Raw genomic sequence first — 16,712 nt, 5'->3', positions numbered from 1 at the left:
ATTTGGGGAGGGGTGTGTGTGGATTGGGGGGGTGGGTTCTTTTTAGAAGGACATGTGGGGGAACAAGTTTGATTAGTCACAGACACATGCACACATGACACGCCCTGCTATAATTGGGGGACCACATTAATTACGGAATTTGAGGCCTGTCAATTTTTTATTTTTATTTTTTTAAATGAAAACCAAAACCATGATGACTGAGATGGGAAACTGCAGAATAGACGGAAACACACGTCAGACAGCTTCACACGTATGAAGCCCAAATTATGGAATAATGCATTAGGACGAAGGAAGGATTCGACAGGAACATGATTAACTCAGAACCGGGAACAGAAGTGCCACCTGAACCGGTCACAGATGGTGTCCCTCCCCCTACACTCACCCCATACCCCGAGGCTCCCAGTTCAAGGGCTGTGTAATTGTCCCCAAACATGGCTTTAATTACGTTGCCCCCCCCCCCCCACGGATGCATCCCGTCCATCCAGCTGTGACACCCTATTCCAGAGGCTCGTGCTGTCATTAACGTGGGGTCCCATATGTTTCTGAGCATCCCCCCCCCATCCCAGAAGAATTGATCAGGGCTGGCATAATACATTGGGTCCTAATGAATAACACAGCAAACCAGCACTGCTAATGGGAAGCCCCCACCGTCTGCCGAATTAATCCGCACCAGCCCAGCCTTCAGCACACTTCAGATGGGGCAGTCACGCTTGGGGACATACAAATCAGCTCCTCCCCCCCATCCCCCCCCCCCCACCCGGGCACCCCCATCTGACACCCCGCAGCCACAGAGCCACATCTCACTTCAAATTTGGCCTTCTTGCCAAAACAAAAAAAAATAAAATAGGGTATGTGTATGTTTGCATGTGTTTTTTGTTTGGGGGGAGTGGAGTGGAGCTGGGAGTGGGGTGTAAAAAGGGTTGCCCTGGCAACAGCGGCCCAGTGATCAACTGCAAACCTCTGCAGACAGAGTGACACAAAAACACAAAGGATGAAAGAAAAAAGGAACAGAGGAGAAGACAGAGACAGGCCGATCCTTCAGAACCGTGAGATAAAACATGAAAGTCCAGCACCACTGTCATTGGCCAGAAGGACACAGACAAGCGGACATTAAAAGCAGGAGACCAACGTCAGAACATATCTGACATCACAGTAGTATCGAAACTTACCTTCTGTTTCGAGAATGTTCTGTCCACAACATCAATTAAATCAACAGAAGGTGATGGGCAATTGAAGGCAGACTTCAAGTGATTAAGTGAAATATTTTCATCCATGAATCCATCCAGCACTTATTTAATGTTTTATTCTTTTAATATGCATTTCGAACTCATTTTATATTTCTGTTGCAGTTACATTCAACGCCTCCAACGACAAACATATATACATATCATTCCTACATCTCTGAGGTCGAGAAAGCAAGATGAACTATACTTCAGACAACATGTGAAATCTGAGCTCACCTATGCAGCCTGTCAAGGGAGGATCACATCCAAAGTATAGAGGATGCAGTACTACTAAACATCCGAAGGATCAGGAGGTGACACTCAACCACACTGAATTATTTAGGATTTCTGAGGTGTCAAAGGCGCGAGTCGTTCTAATGCAGGCGTTTGCAGGGGCCTGACGCGTGACTGGATGTGAGAGCATCTGGCTTACAGCTGAAAGCCTCCAGCCGTACTGGAGGACGTGTTTCAATCAGCAACGGCACGGACGCCGGGGAGACAGAATGGCTTTCTGACGATGGACGGGGGGAGTAAACAGCTCAGGTGGTTTAGCCTACTGGCATTATAAAGCACAGGAAACATGGGGGGGGAAGGGGGAGGGGGTGGACAGGAAAAATAATCCAAGTGTCTGTATGTTTGAATGTGTGTGGCTCAGTGGGTTAGGGCATCCTGCCTGTGGGCGAATGGGGCCTGGGTCCCACAGCTGGCAGAGTGATGTCACTGCTGGACCGCTGAGCAGGGCCCTAACCCACTACCCCTCCCCCCTGCCTCCCCCTGCTTTCTCAATTCTGCATTGCTTTGGATAAAGGTGTCTGTTAAATAAAGAAACGCAAATGCATTCGGTAACAGCTGCTACAGTCAGGGTTAAAAAACCAAATTGGGGAGGCTACAGGTTTTACAAATAAGGGGAGAGGAATGACAAGGGAACAACAGTGTCGCTTCGTGACATAAGGCTTGTTCTGCCGGTTGTCCCTCAGACCTCAGTCGCACCCCGGCCCCATGATCATTTTGTGTCCCTCTGAACATCCCCTGTGCTGCACAGAATAAATCTTATATCTCTGGCAATTAGGCAAGAGTAACACACAGTGTCAAGAGAGAGCACTGCTACCTCACCCCTCCAGGGCTGGGGGACGCGACCCCTACCCCCGCTTGGATTTTGTGATCTCGCCATGTGTACACAGGTTTCCCCCTGCAGTCCAAAACCATGAAGCTAGCTGGACTGGTTTCTTCAAACTGGCCATAGTAAGACTGTGCACTTGTGACCTGTGATTGGTTGGCTCCCATCCTGCCTTCTGCCCTATGCTGCCTGGGATAGGCTCCAGCGCCAAGCCCCCACCCCGATGCAGATGGAAGATGGATGGATGGTAATTAGGCAGGTATGGCTGAATTGGCTTATCACCAGACTGTCCCCCCCCCCACATCCTACACGTTATGTCAACAAATATAAAGAGCTTTAAACCTAAACAAATAAAATGTTTAGTAAACACAACACTAGGCCAGGTTGCTCCTTCCCAGTGGTTCCTTTGCACCCAGGTGCTGATTTGTCCCAAAACACAGAGGTTCTCACAGCAGAGCTTTTGGCTGAACCAGGATTGGGGGGTGAAATTCTTATCAAAGGCTAGATAATCTAACCGGCCACCGAACTGAATCCTATCCTCCTCATAAGCACTTCAGCTAAAAGCGATACATTCTTAATTGTGTCTAGGAACAGAAGTTGAAATGGAATATTGTCTGCACAGGTCTGCTGGCTGAATAGACATGTTTACTGAATGCTCTTGCTGCTGGCGAGAATTCCGACTTCTCCTCGTCACGGTAACCCTTCATGCAGCTGTTTTGACCTCATACCAACCTTAAATGACACTGACTGTATTAAGAAGTCTCAAAAGGTCTGTCTGGACAGGAGTTATACTTATATAAGTTTTTGTCTGGATACAAGTATAAGTTTTTCATCACCCAAAATCAAACCTTGCTCTAGGTTAACAGACGTCTAAAAGCAATATCAAAAAGACACTGCAAGACAGCAACACAAAGTCAAACCTACTAGTGAAGAACTACATGACATTAAAAACAATGTTAACTTCACTAGCCTTCTGAAACTTGTTTTTTATATATATTTTTCAGTTGTTCCTACAAAAAGGTTGCAACGGGGTCTTGTGTGCAGGGATGCAAGACAATGCTGCCCCAGTTAAGGAACCTGAAATGGATCCGAGTAGACTGGGAACAAGACAGGCATACAGTCAGGTTCCGCTAACTTCATAATCCCCCAACTGTCTTCCTTTGATCTTTGGTTTTGATTCTGTCTTTCTTTGGTCAACTTTGCTTTCCTGTTACTACTTCACAATATACCATCAGTTTATCTCTGCTATATAGAATGTCGGCTAATTGTTGTTTAAAATCATGCACAGCGGCTGAGACCTCGATACACAACGAAGCAGTTTTGGTATCTTTGAGGCCTCAGATTCTCTGGGATGTCAGTGTCAGGTCCGACCTGTCCTTCTGTGGTGAGACAGCCTCTCGACAGTGGCACAGCTCCTCTCTTGGGACTGCGCAACAGTGCCATCTACTGTCAGAGGTAGGAAGTGTGATTCTTAAGCCCAAAGGCAACCTGGGTCTTGGTGAATGAAATGTTTGCCTGATCGTGAGCGAGCAGGCCTGGCTCCCATTCTAAGATGTAGGATGGGTAAAAGTTCGAAGATAATTCCATTGATTCTTTCGAAATTCCAATGATCAAACAAATTTCTGTGATTGGATGGCTCTGCCCAGCCGTAGGGGGTGGTGATTTCATCACTGGACCAATTAAAACGGGCTAGAGACCAGTTTCATTTGGCCAACTGGTGTTGGTTTGCCAACAGGGGAGCCCATCCTGTGGTCTGTGTGGATCCCAATCCCCCAGTGCAGTGCACTGTGCTGAAAGAATGGTGCCGTTCTTCGCATGAGAAGTAAAACCAAGGTCCTGACTCTCTGAGGTCATAAAAGATCCTTGGGCATCCATGGAAAGAGTAGGGGTGGTACCCCCATGTCTTTGGATGAAATTGCCCACTGTGGCCCTTTCGAATCTGGCCTACTAATCATCCCCTATATATAATTAGTGAATCCTCTCTTGCCCCTTCACCACTGTGTGGTGAGTGTACTGGTGAAGAATGGCTGCCATCACATCATCCAGATGGGTGCTACACAGATTTGGTGGTTGAAGTGGCTCCCCAATGCTTCAGTGAAGTGCATTGGTTGTCTTGAAAAGTGCTGTATAAACATTCATTCATTCAATCTCCCACAAATGGAAAGATAGTTTCTTCAAAAGCACGTCTGGTTGTACCTGATTGGACCAGCCGTTGTTCCATCACCCCGCAGCCCAGAACCTCTAGCCATCGGCCCTGGAAGTTCACCTCCATCTCAAATGAGGGGTGAGTGAAGGGGAAGGAGCAATCGACCCAGCGGACCTCCAAGTCTGCCGGGGAAGAGCACAGCAGCGTTAGGACAGCCCGCACCGTGCAAATAACCCCGTGACGCTAACTGGCAACGCAAAAAGTCACGTCAAGTCAAGTGGGGCCTTATTGTCACAGCAGTCATTTTTACTGGCACTAAATAACGTTCCCCAGACCACGGTGCTCCATCTGTGCACAAAGTGCAGAGACAGACAGGACATGTGTACGTTGAACACGTTGGAATGTTTAGAACAGGGGTGGCCAATCTTATCCGCAAAGGGCCGGTGTGTATGCGGGTTTTCGCTGCAACTCCCTAATTAGATTACTAATTAGAGGACTGATTGGATGAAGAGTCCTCACACCTGGGTTTTAACAGCTGACCTACAGGTTATCCCAAAAACCTGCATACACACCGGCCCTTTGCGGATAAGATTGGCCACCCCTGGTTTAGAATATACTCAATGATGGCAGCAGCAGAGTTACACATAAATAGCATAAATGAATGAGAAATAAATATCACGGCGACAAATAATGAGGAATAATGGGAATTTGGTACCAATAACATTAGCAAGGAAAATATTTCCAGGAACGAGTGTGCTGGTGTTATATCCTAAACTGGTGAGAAGCTGGTGAGATGCCTTCATGGGAAAAGGAGGGTCTGAGACAGATAGTGGGACTGGGAAGTAGATGTTCAAATTGTTCTTGTATGTGGAAAAACCCAGGAGGTCTGACCCTTAATGCATGTTGGACTATTCCATTGTCTTTACTTGTATATCTAAAAATCCTGAGATCTAATGGCAATGCACATTTTTTAGTGATGCTTCGTTAACTGGGTCATCAGGAGCTAACTGTGGAGAAGGAGAAGGGTAACTTCTACTCCTCTTACTTGTCGTCATGATTTGAATGTGACCACATCCTGAAAGCAAAACTATTTATCAGTCAAACGGTATTCCCAGGAACCATGGTTAAACCCAATCGGCGTTTTTATTCTCTGATTTTGCAGCTACTCCACCAACCAGCCATGCGATGGTAATGATGTCACAGGGCAGGATCCCAGCCCTGCCCTACCTAATGCCCCACCCCCAAACTGCCAGGCCACGCCCCCAACCCCCTCAAGCTCCGCCCAAAGCTCCCACCTTCCCCAAAAAGGTGCCTGATGAGGCGGGTAAGTGCCTGCTTCAGGTTGAACTCCACCAGCTTGACGGCCTCCAGCGTGTGCATCTCCTGCTTCTCCGCAGTGCGCCGGCCGCCAAGCTCAAACAAACGCAGGTCCTCCCCATGCTTCACGGACGCAAATAGCTGGGACAGAAGGTAGAGAGCTGAGATTAATTAACATGACACATGAAACAGGGAATGCATAAAAGAATACAAAGCCATTAGACAAACACTGGGAGGACAATGTACGACCAATAAAGTAATTCACACAATGCATGGGGGGTGGGGGGGGTCACGGTGTAAAATGAATTTCAGGACTCATACATGGAGAGAACCCAACAAGAGTGAAAGACCAGAGAAGGGGCAAACATTGTTTGCGCATATTGCAAATATACTGCACATTTACAATACAGCAGACAGAAGGGTTAAGGGTTAATGCACTAAGTGAAGTAAATAAGAGTTAATGCACAGTTTCAGAAACAATGAACTGCCTGACACAAAAGCAGGTGCCAATGAACTCCAGGCTCTATATGCATTATATGTTTTTAACGCAAAGCTGTGGAGGCAAAAAACTGTGAGTGTGTGATTATTTATCTATTTATTTATTAAACACACAAACTAAAGTAATGATGTAATTCGACTGTAAAGTATGACTGGACAGCAAGTGCATTACATCAGTAAATCATTTTGATATTTAGTCACTGATTGATAGCGATTTTATAGTTTGCCTTAACTAACGTTAGTAAGAATTACACATTATAATCGCACATTTATTTACTACTTTGATTCGCTTGACCAGCACTATGTGTTAATCAGCCTTCAGATTTTATAATTTAACAGTGCCATGGTACAATCATCAGTCAACTAATCATCAATGAACTAATTATCAATTAACTAATCATATTAAGCTTTTGAAAAATCAGAGGCATCCTCACTTCGTGTTCGGAGAAAAGGCGGACGCCCTCCATCTGGTGGAAGACAGGGTAGTGAGTGGCATCGATCTCATCCCTTCGGTACACATCCCCGGCCACCAGGAAGGCATCAAGGCCGCAGCGCACCAGGTCACGCTGGTGGGCGGAGGTGTGCGCCCGCAGCATCACGCCACGGTTCAGGTAGTAGTTGTCCCCTTTGTTGCGGCTGGCGTGGTCCAGGGGAGTCAGGAGGCTGTCGAAGTTCTGCTCCACCGTCACCACTGGGCTCAGGTTGTCGTAGACGGAGAAAAGGCGCTTGCCCCAACGACCTGTGTAGGACTCATAGAAGTACGCCTTGATGCGCTCTTTGATGAGCCACAGCGGGTGGTACGCCTGGTTGTGCAGGTTGCGGCCAACCTTAGAGAGGATCTTGGCCGTCACGTTGGTGTAGTCATCACGGGGGTAGCTCTGCCCGAGCACCTCCACCAAGCCCTGCCCACCTGGCTGAGAGGCGGGGCTCTCAGTGGTCACATGTCTGTGGGGGAGTCTGTGAGAGGGTAAGGGCACGGTGCCCCGCCTACTGAAGGGCCACCATTGGATGCCTGGGAGGTCCAGCAGAGGGCGCAGGGACAAAGGGTGGTTGCTATGGCATAGCCTCATGGTCCATCACCTTGGGAGACAAACATCATGGTAAGCAGAGTATGGGACAGTGCTTGGAAGACTCCAGAGATCATCACAAAGAGGTGATTGGGTTATACATAACCAGAGGTGGACATTTCAGGTCCAGAAAGTAAAAATCCAAACCAGGATTTTATTTCAACCAACCAGTTAAGTATAAAGAGTAGTAGTCATATAGTACTCAACTGGTTGGTTGAAATAAAATCCTGGTTTGGATTTTTACTTTCTGGACCTGAAATGTCCACCTCTGTACATAACCCAAAATAAGTCAGTGTCTCTCAGCCCTGTCCTCAGGGATCCTGAGACAGTCCACATTATGGCTCCTTGTAAGCTCCCACCGCAGCTGTAGCAGTTATTTGGTGTTCACAATTGCTTCGTTTGTTCACGATTGCTTCGTTTGTTCTCAATTGCTTCATTTGTTTTTGATTGGTTTGTTCTTTGTTGATTGTTCAGTTTGTTTTGATTGCTTGGTTCATTCTTGATTGTTTAGTTCAGGTGTGCATGGAGCTGGGACAGAGCTAAAATATGGACTGTCTAGGGATGCCTGAGGACTGGGTTGAGAAAAACCGTGTTAAGAAAGCCCACAAATCATTAGTATCCTTGCATACATTTGGAAAAAGTTACAAAGATTTGTATAACCTCTTAAACTAACTGAACTGAGAGCCTGTCTCTAAGAAATAAAAAATGAGACACTTAGACCCAAGCAGTAATAGGTATGTGTGCAGCAAAGTAAAACCAACACAGGAAATTCCATCCAATATGTGCTCCCTATCGCAACAGTCAAATTCAAATTCATAATTAGGGACAGTGAACAAAATGCTTCCGTCCCAGACCAGCTTCAATCAAACAGATTTTCCTCGCCAGGGCCAACTGCACAACATTTGCATTAACGTCCCTGTCAGTCGCTCGGGATAACGGGGGCCATCAATTAGAGGAATGTAAATGCGGATGACATTTATCCCCCCCCGTGCCCCCCACCCCACCTGGATTCACGCCACTTGTTCTCCGCTGACACAGCCTCCGTATTTATTCTGTCACATTTTTTTTTACTTGGATGAGGCGAGCGCTCAGCGACAAGGGTGGAAGGGATGGAAATATTATCCTGGGCTGATGGTAGATTTCTTCAAATTGCTAACTGTCTGTCTTTTTCCCCCAAAATGGCAGATTAAAACATTACATTGGCTTCCGCACAGAATGGAGAAATCATCCGAGGTGGAAATGACAAAGGACTCGCGAGAAAACACATGTGGGAAATTTCTTAGCAGATTGGAAACATGATGAAAATAAAATGCAATGAACAGGGAATTTTCTGAGAGATTATAGCACTCTGAGAAACATTCAAAAGAAAATTAGTGTTCAAGTTGTATAATTGATTCTATATACTTATTTCTCACAATTTATTACACTAATTTTACATTTTCTTTACTTAGTAGATTCTTTTATCCAAAACTAAATACATTTGATAAAGTAGGGTCAGACATTTCTTGAAGCAATTGGGGGTTAAGGGTCTGGCTCAAGAGCCCAATGGTGAAATCACTCTGCTGGCCCTGGGATTTGAACCAGCGATCTTCTGACGATTGACACAGCATCCTAACCTGCTGAGCCACACACTGCCCCATTGGTCATTCACGTAATTTCACAGTTCTTAAATGTCCTTTGTCAGACATTTTTACCATAAAGACCCCAAATAATTTGCCGTCAACAGGCGTACAGAGGTATTTTTTTTAGCAAAAAATGTGTGACTTGACATTTCTGCAATTATTCCTTTAAAATTTACAATTTCCGTGTGGCATTCAAATCTCTGCCGATCTCTTTTGATTTTTCTGGATGCAGTTTGACGTCTCCAGTGCATTCTTTTATACAAGCCACCCCAGAAAGCTATTTGGGCTTGTGACAAAGCAGGGCTAATGATATACATTCAACAACCCAGCCAGACAACACCGCAACACCGCAATACTGCAATACTGCTGCAGCAATAGCTGCATCTTTTCCCTCATAAGCAGCTGAACAATAAGCTCCCCTAGGAAATCTCTCGCTTCCTTACGTACTGTGTCAATACGGCCGGGCGGGTTATTATCTGGAATTTTGTGTTGCGACCCAGTTCCAAGATAATGCAGTCTGAGAGCAGGGACTGGACCCTACGGGGAGTCACTGTTGTGATGCATAAATATTATATTATATTATATTTTATATATTACACACACACACACACACACACACACATATATGTCTGTGTGTTAAATATATGTACACTGAGACACACAGGGGGAGATAAAGTAATACAATGGGCAAATAATTTGATAATATCAAGGACCTAATAAGCAGATGGACCTCCCACAGACTTCAGAACAACTTCATCCTTTCATGATGTTCCTTTTATGGGTCCTGTCTGTAGTGGCATATTCCGCAGTCCAGAACCTCCTATACAGGTTCAATGAGCTGGGGATGAGAGATACCTTGGGAGGCATGCGACTCCTTCATGGTCACGAAGCAGCAGCCCGTGAAGTCGCTTCGCAGTGTGTGTGGAGGCAGCATCATGCAGGAATACAGGAGCATCATGTGGGAACACTGTCTGCAGCACAAGGTGCACCAGCTCCTGCAGAATGGCCTCCCATTCCTTGGCAGTTACATAAGCATACAGAGAGACCACTGGGTCCCAATGACTCCCACCATTACAGATCCCCCACATTGTGTATCCATCGACGTTCTCCAATGCCTTACCCTCTGACATGTTAATTTTATTGCATTTATTATACTTAGTTATTTTGCAGACACTTTTGTCCAAAGGATCAGAGAGTAGGGTGTCCGTACAGCAATTGCCGGTTAAAGCACTTGCTCAAGAACCCAATGAAACCCAAGTCAAATCCACTTTAAAGAAAACAACTCTGCATCAAAAACATGGAACTATGTGCCAAAAACATGGAACTTCTACACATGAAAGGATTCCTATGACGTTTCTAACAAGCTTCAGACAGGCTAAATAAAACAAAACAAATCTTCACAATATTATCATTTCACTTTAAAAGATTCTAAAATCTAGTTCATGATCTTGTAAAGCCAAAACGTTGCATTATTATCACAACTTACTTAACTTACAATCCAAATCTTTTCTCTTTACTTCTACACAATGAATTGAGTGAATTGAAAATAGCCCTCCTGTTCTGGCTTCATTGGAGGACCTTTGCTGCTTCAGGTTGATTAAAATCATTCTCACTCTGGTCTGCGTCTTTACATACTTGCTGCCCCTGTGGATGTGTGACCATCTGCCTTCGATCTACGCTGTTACGCTGTTACTAAAAATTCATCCTCATTCGAGTTAGCGTTTCCCCTGCAGGTTCCCTCTCCCAGGGCCTCCCCACCATGCGGTGACCTCTCGTGCTAATATCCCACGACAATGGACAACTCATTTACAGAATGAACAACTAACTTTGGACTTGGCATTAAATATACATTAATTGGTCATTAAATTTACATTACATTAACTTTACATTTTGACTTTTTTGAGAAAAAAAAATACAAAGCCATAGGAAGAAATCACTAAGAATGTAGCAGTGCACAGGGAACCTTTTAACGCAGGGTTAAATGTAACACTGACCTCTTACATAGTAACACAAGGTCGAGCAGGGTGTGCTTCCAGTCAGTTTACCATATTGCCAGCAGACGGTCTTCTGCTAATTTTCAGAGAGACAGAGTGTGTTTCCGTGGAGATATAAAGCACAGTATCTTATATTACCTTAGTAACCGTCTTGTTGCCAAAAACATAGCATCCTTTTTAAATGCATAAACAACTCAGAACTAGTGTTAGCCAGGCTTGAGAAACTTCAGACAGCGTTAGCTACAACTTAGCCACCCTTAGTATAATATAATGAAATAAAAACAACCATTTTCAGTTCAATTAAAAGCGATTTATTGCCATGAAGATGTCAGGAACAATATTCCCAAGGTGTCAAAGTTCAGTTTTTCAGGCTAGACTGTTACTACAATGTAAGATTTTGGCTCCCCAACAATGCTTTGTGGCACGTGAATGCGTTTAGATAGATCCAGAATCAATACCCACCTATAACATACAAATAGAACTGTGTTTATCTCATTCTGACTTTTCTAGCCAGCGTTACAATTAAACCCGTCCATGGGATAAGATGTAACATTTCACTTCTGCCACTTTCAGTGCAATCGTACAAGAACGGTAGGTTCTACAACCAAACTTTAAGTGTTCACTTGTAGCACAGATCTGGATGTTGCTTGTATAAAAATATGATTAACTCAATTATTTTAAAAATCATTTAGCCAAAACCAAAATACGTTAGGTTGTGCGCACGTTCCCCTACTATAGACATTAAAATAAATTAATCAAATCAATCATGTCAAATCAAATACATGAAAAAATAAAATCTGTAAAATTAATTAAAGTCTTGCACACACAGGTTAATAAACAGCCAAAGCAAAAGGATTAAAAATCTTACAAAAAAAAGTTACCGGTACTTGATTCTTAATGTACCAGCCTTTGGGTTGGAAGTAAATATCCATACATCCACTTATCTTGGACTGGGAAGCACAGGGCCTGAAGCCGCGCCCAACCAGCACGGGGTTGCCATGCCAATCAGTGGCAATTATTATTCCCATAATTCTTTCTAAAACCAAACATGACGCTAATGTCAGGCCAGCACACTTCTGATTATGACACACACCACATTTTCTTCCAACTTCCAAGCCACATGCAACAATGTAATCACAACAGTTACTGTGATTCATAAGGACACTGCTCCATATTACGCATCAGCGCTATTTTGAGAATCCAATCTGGCATGGACAGAACCCCCAGCACACTTTGCCGAGAACCGAATGACTGCAGAGCCGATCTTGGCCACCTCTATACCCTGGTCACCCAGTGGAAGAACACTAAGCACTAGCAGTCCTTCTTTTGATTGCTAGTCCATTCAGATTGTCTAGGAAGGGGTCCTTACAGAAGCAGCTGCTGTAAGACACAGATCACATGCTCACACATGCACAGAAGCATCCATATCTAAGCAGTATGCACACGCTACTCCCAGCTCTCTCCAACTCTCCCTCATACACCTGGACCAACACCTCTCCTCTTGTTAAGCAGCCACTCCCAATGAACAGTGCTCTTGTTCCATTGCATTGGTTCTTCTGCCTAAACCTGGTTTTGGCAAAAAAAATCTCATCTTTTTCCTTTCACTGCGGCCACTGAGTTTGAATGACCAGCATCTTTAACCCTTGACCGCATGCTGTCTTGCACCTCAGGCTAACACACAACAGAACTACACTCAAGATCCACGCCGATAGAATATTAGAAGCTGACCAATTTCTTCGCTACAAGAAATGAAACACCTGATAGGGACGCAGCAAACGTTACAGATACAGAGAGCGGGGGGGGGGGGGGGGGGGCAAAACGACTCAGGGGACCCAGAATCAGTAAGTACACTCCTGCCTAGTGCGCAATATCAATGGTCACATTTCAGGGCTACCTTTCATTGATCCACTGCTGTATCAAGCAGCACTGAGCAATCAAATTTGTATAATTTCTCTACTTCAACACAAATGCAAAAATAAATAAATAAAAGTAAAACATCAGTGAGAAGAGCTGCAGATGTAAAGGAACAAATTATGAAAAAGGTAGACAACTGAAGCTGTGTTCTCAAGAGAATGAGTCAGTGGAAGGCGTTTTGTGAATCTTATGGCATGCATGTATCCTCAAGGGCGAATGAAATCTGACAGTCTGAGGCAGCTACGTGGAAGAGCGCTGTCGACGGTATGTGAAGCTCGCAGAGAATCACAGCTGGCAGAAAGCATTTCCACACAGCGGGTCTTGGTTCATGGAGATCAGACGTCTAGGTTCTGTAATTCCTCTGAAGGTCTTCAAGGTGTCACTTCGTTTTATGGTGACTTTTGTGTTTTCATGTTTCTTGCACACGAAACCTATTTAATCTCCTTTATTTGACAAAAATAACAGAAGTTACAAAAGGAATTGAGTTTCGCTGCCACTCTTGGTGGTGGTTTGTGATGTCAAAACGAACCTGATCCATATCAAGAACTGATGAGTCAGCAGGGGGCGTACGCTCTTCCTGTTTACTGCTGTGCCGAATGAGACCACAACAGGGCAGTGTGTGGCTCTATACCTAAGTGGGTTTGTGATCAGATGGTTGTTGGTTCGAGCCCCGGCCTCAGCAGAATAGTCACATTTCCATTGGGCCCTTGACCCCCAAAATACTCCAAGGATGCTGGATAAATGGCTCACTCTCAACCACGTGCGTGTGTGTGTACGTGTGTGTGTGTGGGTATGTGTATGTGTGTGTATATGTCTCAAAGGAGAGCAAGATCATTTCAACGTGTGGCACGCCCTTCCAGGTTCCTGAGTGGCGAGATGGGGGATCCCGACAAACATCTCCCCTGTGACGAACCACATGGCTCTGCGGCAACGTCAACAATCCCCAACTCACGTTCCTCATGTGGGCTCTGTACCGCCATTCTGTTCCTCCCCAACTCCACAAGACTGTTCCTTTATTACAGCCATTTACGATGCCTCGATTGGTCACATAAGTCTCCTTCTGAGAGAGAAGTTAAAAAGAAAGGGGCGGGGGGGCTGGAAACTTGAGAGGCTGGATAGGCGGAATGGAAAAGGCCCCATTTCCGTGAGTAACAGCCCTAATATCCCTTCTTGGCTATTTTGTCAAAGCCCCTTATTGCTGAAACTGAAGAAGTGAGAAGGAAAGCAGCTCCATTCCTCCCCAGACGTGTGCTCAGGGTCAGCGTGCCGATGGCTGGCTATCGCTTTGAGGAAGGCTTCCGGCGTCTTTTGGCGCCATTTCGACGAATGCGATTCCCGGCAGACTCATGCGGAGCTATATTTCTGCAAACAGCCGACAATACGTCTCAACACTTTCACTAAGTTTCCAGCGAAGTCATTCCAATTAATACTGTTAAATATATACTTTCCGACTTGCTAAATAATGTTCAAGATGTTCCACTTAAGGGTTTACTGTGGATAACCCCAACTCCCTTTAATAATCAACATATTTTTATGTGAAGTTTCACATAGCCAGCTTTCCATCCATCCCATGCATCCAACCATATGACTTACCCTGCCCTGTGTTACAAAGACTGCTCAGATATATGGCGCATTTTATCATTCTGACTGCTCAGCGACGTGTAGCCCATGCTGGGACTCGCCGTTCATACAGACACTCCACATAACACCTAAACCCTCAACACAGATATAAAGAATTCCCAGACAGGCCCATAACAATTCCTCCTCCCATGCACTGAGTCAATATGCATGTCGGAATCGTGTCTACCACTGAGCATCCCTTACGCCTACTCAGCAACAAAACCAATCTCTTACACTGACCCAGAGGTTAAAAAAAGAGGAAAAACTTACATTCATCTTCCATAGCAGCAGTAATCCCAATCTGTCTGACTACTGCATGACTTGCAATAATAAACAGTATAAAAAAAAAGTTGCACGAGAAAACCTATAAAGAACTGATTTTTGTGGTTCTGAGCCAGATGTTCAGTCAATTTAGCTATTATTCAAGATTTATTATGATTTTTAAAATATTTGACAAGATACAATCGCCAGAGGAAGTCGAAAAGGAAAATGCAAAGACAATATCTGAGTGGATAAAAATTCTTAAATCCTGAACAAGTGTTCCAGGAAACACAGAAGAGAGACAGAGCAGCAGAGCAGTAGAGGTGACAGTGTGGACTCTGACATGCTTGTGCACGAACGGTTCTTTAGAATCGACCAGTAGAGACACTTTCGTTTGTTTAATTGGCAAAAAGTTTTGTCCAAAGTGACCCATAAAGTGAGAAAAGCCTGGAGTCAGGATAGAATCAGCCAGCCTCCCTGGGTTAAGGCCTTGGCCTGCCACCTATGGGATGCAATCCCACGACCTTCTGGACATGGGCACAGATCCCTACCCCGCTGTGATACACACTGCCAATAGCATCATTTTCCATATGTTCATCAAATCGCCATTTCTGTCAACCTCGCAGTCTGGCTGGAAAAGAACTGGAATTCTCTTTCCAATTTGCCTTGTAGCTTGTTGCACTCCGTCTCTCCATGAGAAGGAGCTTAACTCTACTGTGCCACCTGTGTAATCTATGGGAAGGGGGCGGCCCTCACTTCCCCGGCATCACATTACCAATCACAGACACCCTGACCCCACACTGACCTATAGCCCCCCACAGGAAACAATGCCCAATGTGTTGCCCCTTGTGCTTCACCTTCCATCAAACCTCCCCCCCATTTCTCTCTCACTGCGACTCCCAATCCCATGTGGGTCTCTCGTTTCTGGAGCCCCACTCGAAATGTCACCTAACTCCCAAAAACAAAGTAAATAGCTAGCAAGTCAACTCAGAAGATCATCACTATCTAGTTGGTTAGCAGAACGTGCTGCTTCAGCATCTCCTCTATAAGGAACGTGTTTATTTTATGTTTAGCATAGTGACTGTTTGTGGCCAACAGGGGGCCCCAAACCTCAGAGGTGCCACGCTGCTACCCAGAAGGCATCTTTCAGTCTGTAACACTATAGTGACACTATTCCCTTTAAACTAACACATCGACAGAATTCCTTTCTGTGGTTCCACCTCAGTGTTTCTTTCTTCTTTTTAGGACAGCAATTCACCAGTTTCCTGGTGATCCGGGGGCACAGTAAGGGCATGGAAACCTGGGCATATTACATGGGCTCTTTAAAATTATAAACCGGTATGAATATCAAATGACTGACTGTATCATAATGATGTACCAATGTTCAACAAATCTAACCTACAACTCCCCCTCTAACAAATGAATTGATCCAAATGCACCAGATCAGCCAAGTAAAAAACTGAAAATGGCAGGTTGTCCCAGGAATAGGGGGGATCAGAACATCTAGCTACACCCCTGCTGACGACTCACCGATGTACGATTCCAGTCAGAGCTGCCATTTACTTGCAGATTGGAAGGTCTGTCCTCGACACAGAGGACCCACACTGACTGAGTGGTGAAGACCGCCGCTGGAAGCCGTCTTTCTTCTCACTCCACGTAACAGCAGGGGGAGAGAACTGTCCCTTCCACATGCAGATGTGCAGGCACCCTGCCAACAGTAGGTGTCATTGTGGAGCAACCTGATAGAGGAGGACCCGGGTACCTGACCTGACTTCTGAACAACGTGACAAAGCATATGTGGATCTAGGATCCCCAGTGCAGAACCTTAATATCTCACACTGGGTAGGGCTTCAGAAAGCAGGCAGCCAAAAAAAGCAATTTTGGTAAATACACATCTTTCCTCAGTAGGACTAACTAAAATGGCTACCATTAC

General features: G+C 45.1%; 1 protein-coding gene across 4 annotated transcripts in view; it reads right to left on the bottom strand.

Annotated features, from left to right (window-relative positions):
- fars2 (phenylalanyl-tRNA synthetase 2, mitochondrial) overlaps nt 1-16,712 on the bottom strand; it is a 91,581-nt gene that overhangs the window by 59,525 nt on the left and 15,344 nt on the right. For 2 of the 4 annotated variants that reach the window (XM_023800263.2, XM_072711978.1), the window contains exons 2-4: nt 6,736-7,381; nt 5,782-5,944; nt 4,537-4,668 (exon numbers count right to left, since the gene is read on the bottom strand). In XM_023800263.2, the coding sequence (XP_023656031.1) occupies nt 4,537-4,668; nt 5,782-5,944; nt 6,736-7,371 (931 nt within the window). In that variant the 5' untranslated portion in view covers nt 7,372-7,381. Of the gene's footprint in view, nt 1-4,536; nt 4,669-5,781; nt 5,945-6,735; nt 7,382-13,850; nt 13,873-16,309; nt 16,483-16,712 lie in introns of those variants that run through there. The other 2 variants (XM_023800264.2, XM_072711977.1) reach the window with 2 other exon arrangements.

This window comes from Paramormyrops kingsleyae, chromosome 1 (assembly GCF_048594095.1).
Source record: "Paramormyrops kingsleyae isolate MSU_618 chromosome 1, PKINGS_0.4, whole genome shotgun sequence".
In the NCBI taxonomy this organism is placed as follows: Eukaryota; Metazoa; Chordata; class Actinopteri; order Osteoglossiformes; family Mormyridae; genus Paramormyrops; species Paramormyrops kingsleyae.
Note: the sequence above shows the minus strand (reverse complement) of the source record. Positions and strands in the feature narration are given on the sequence as shown.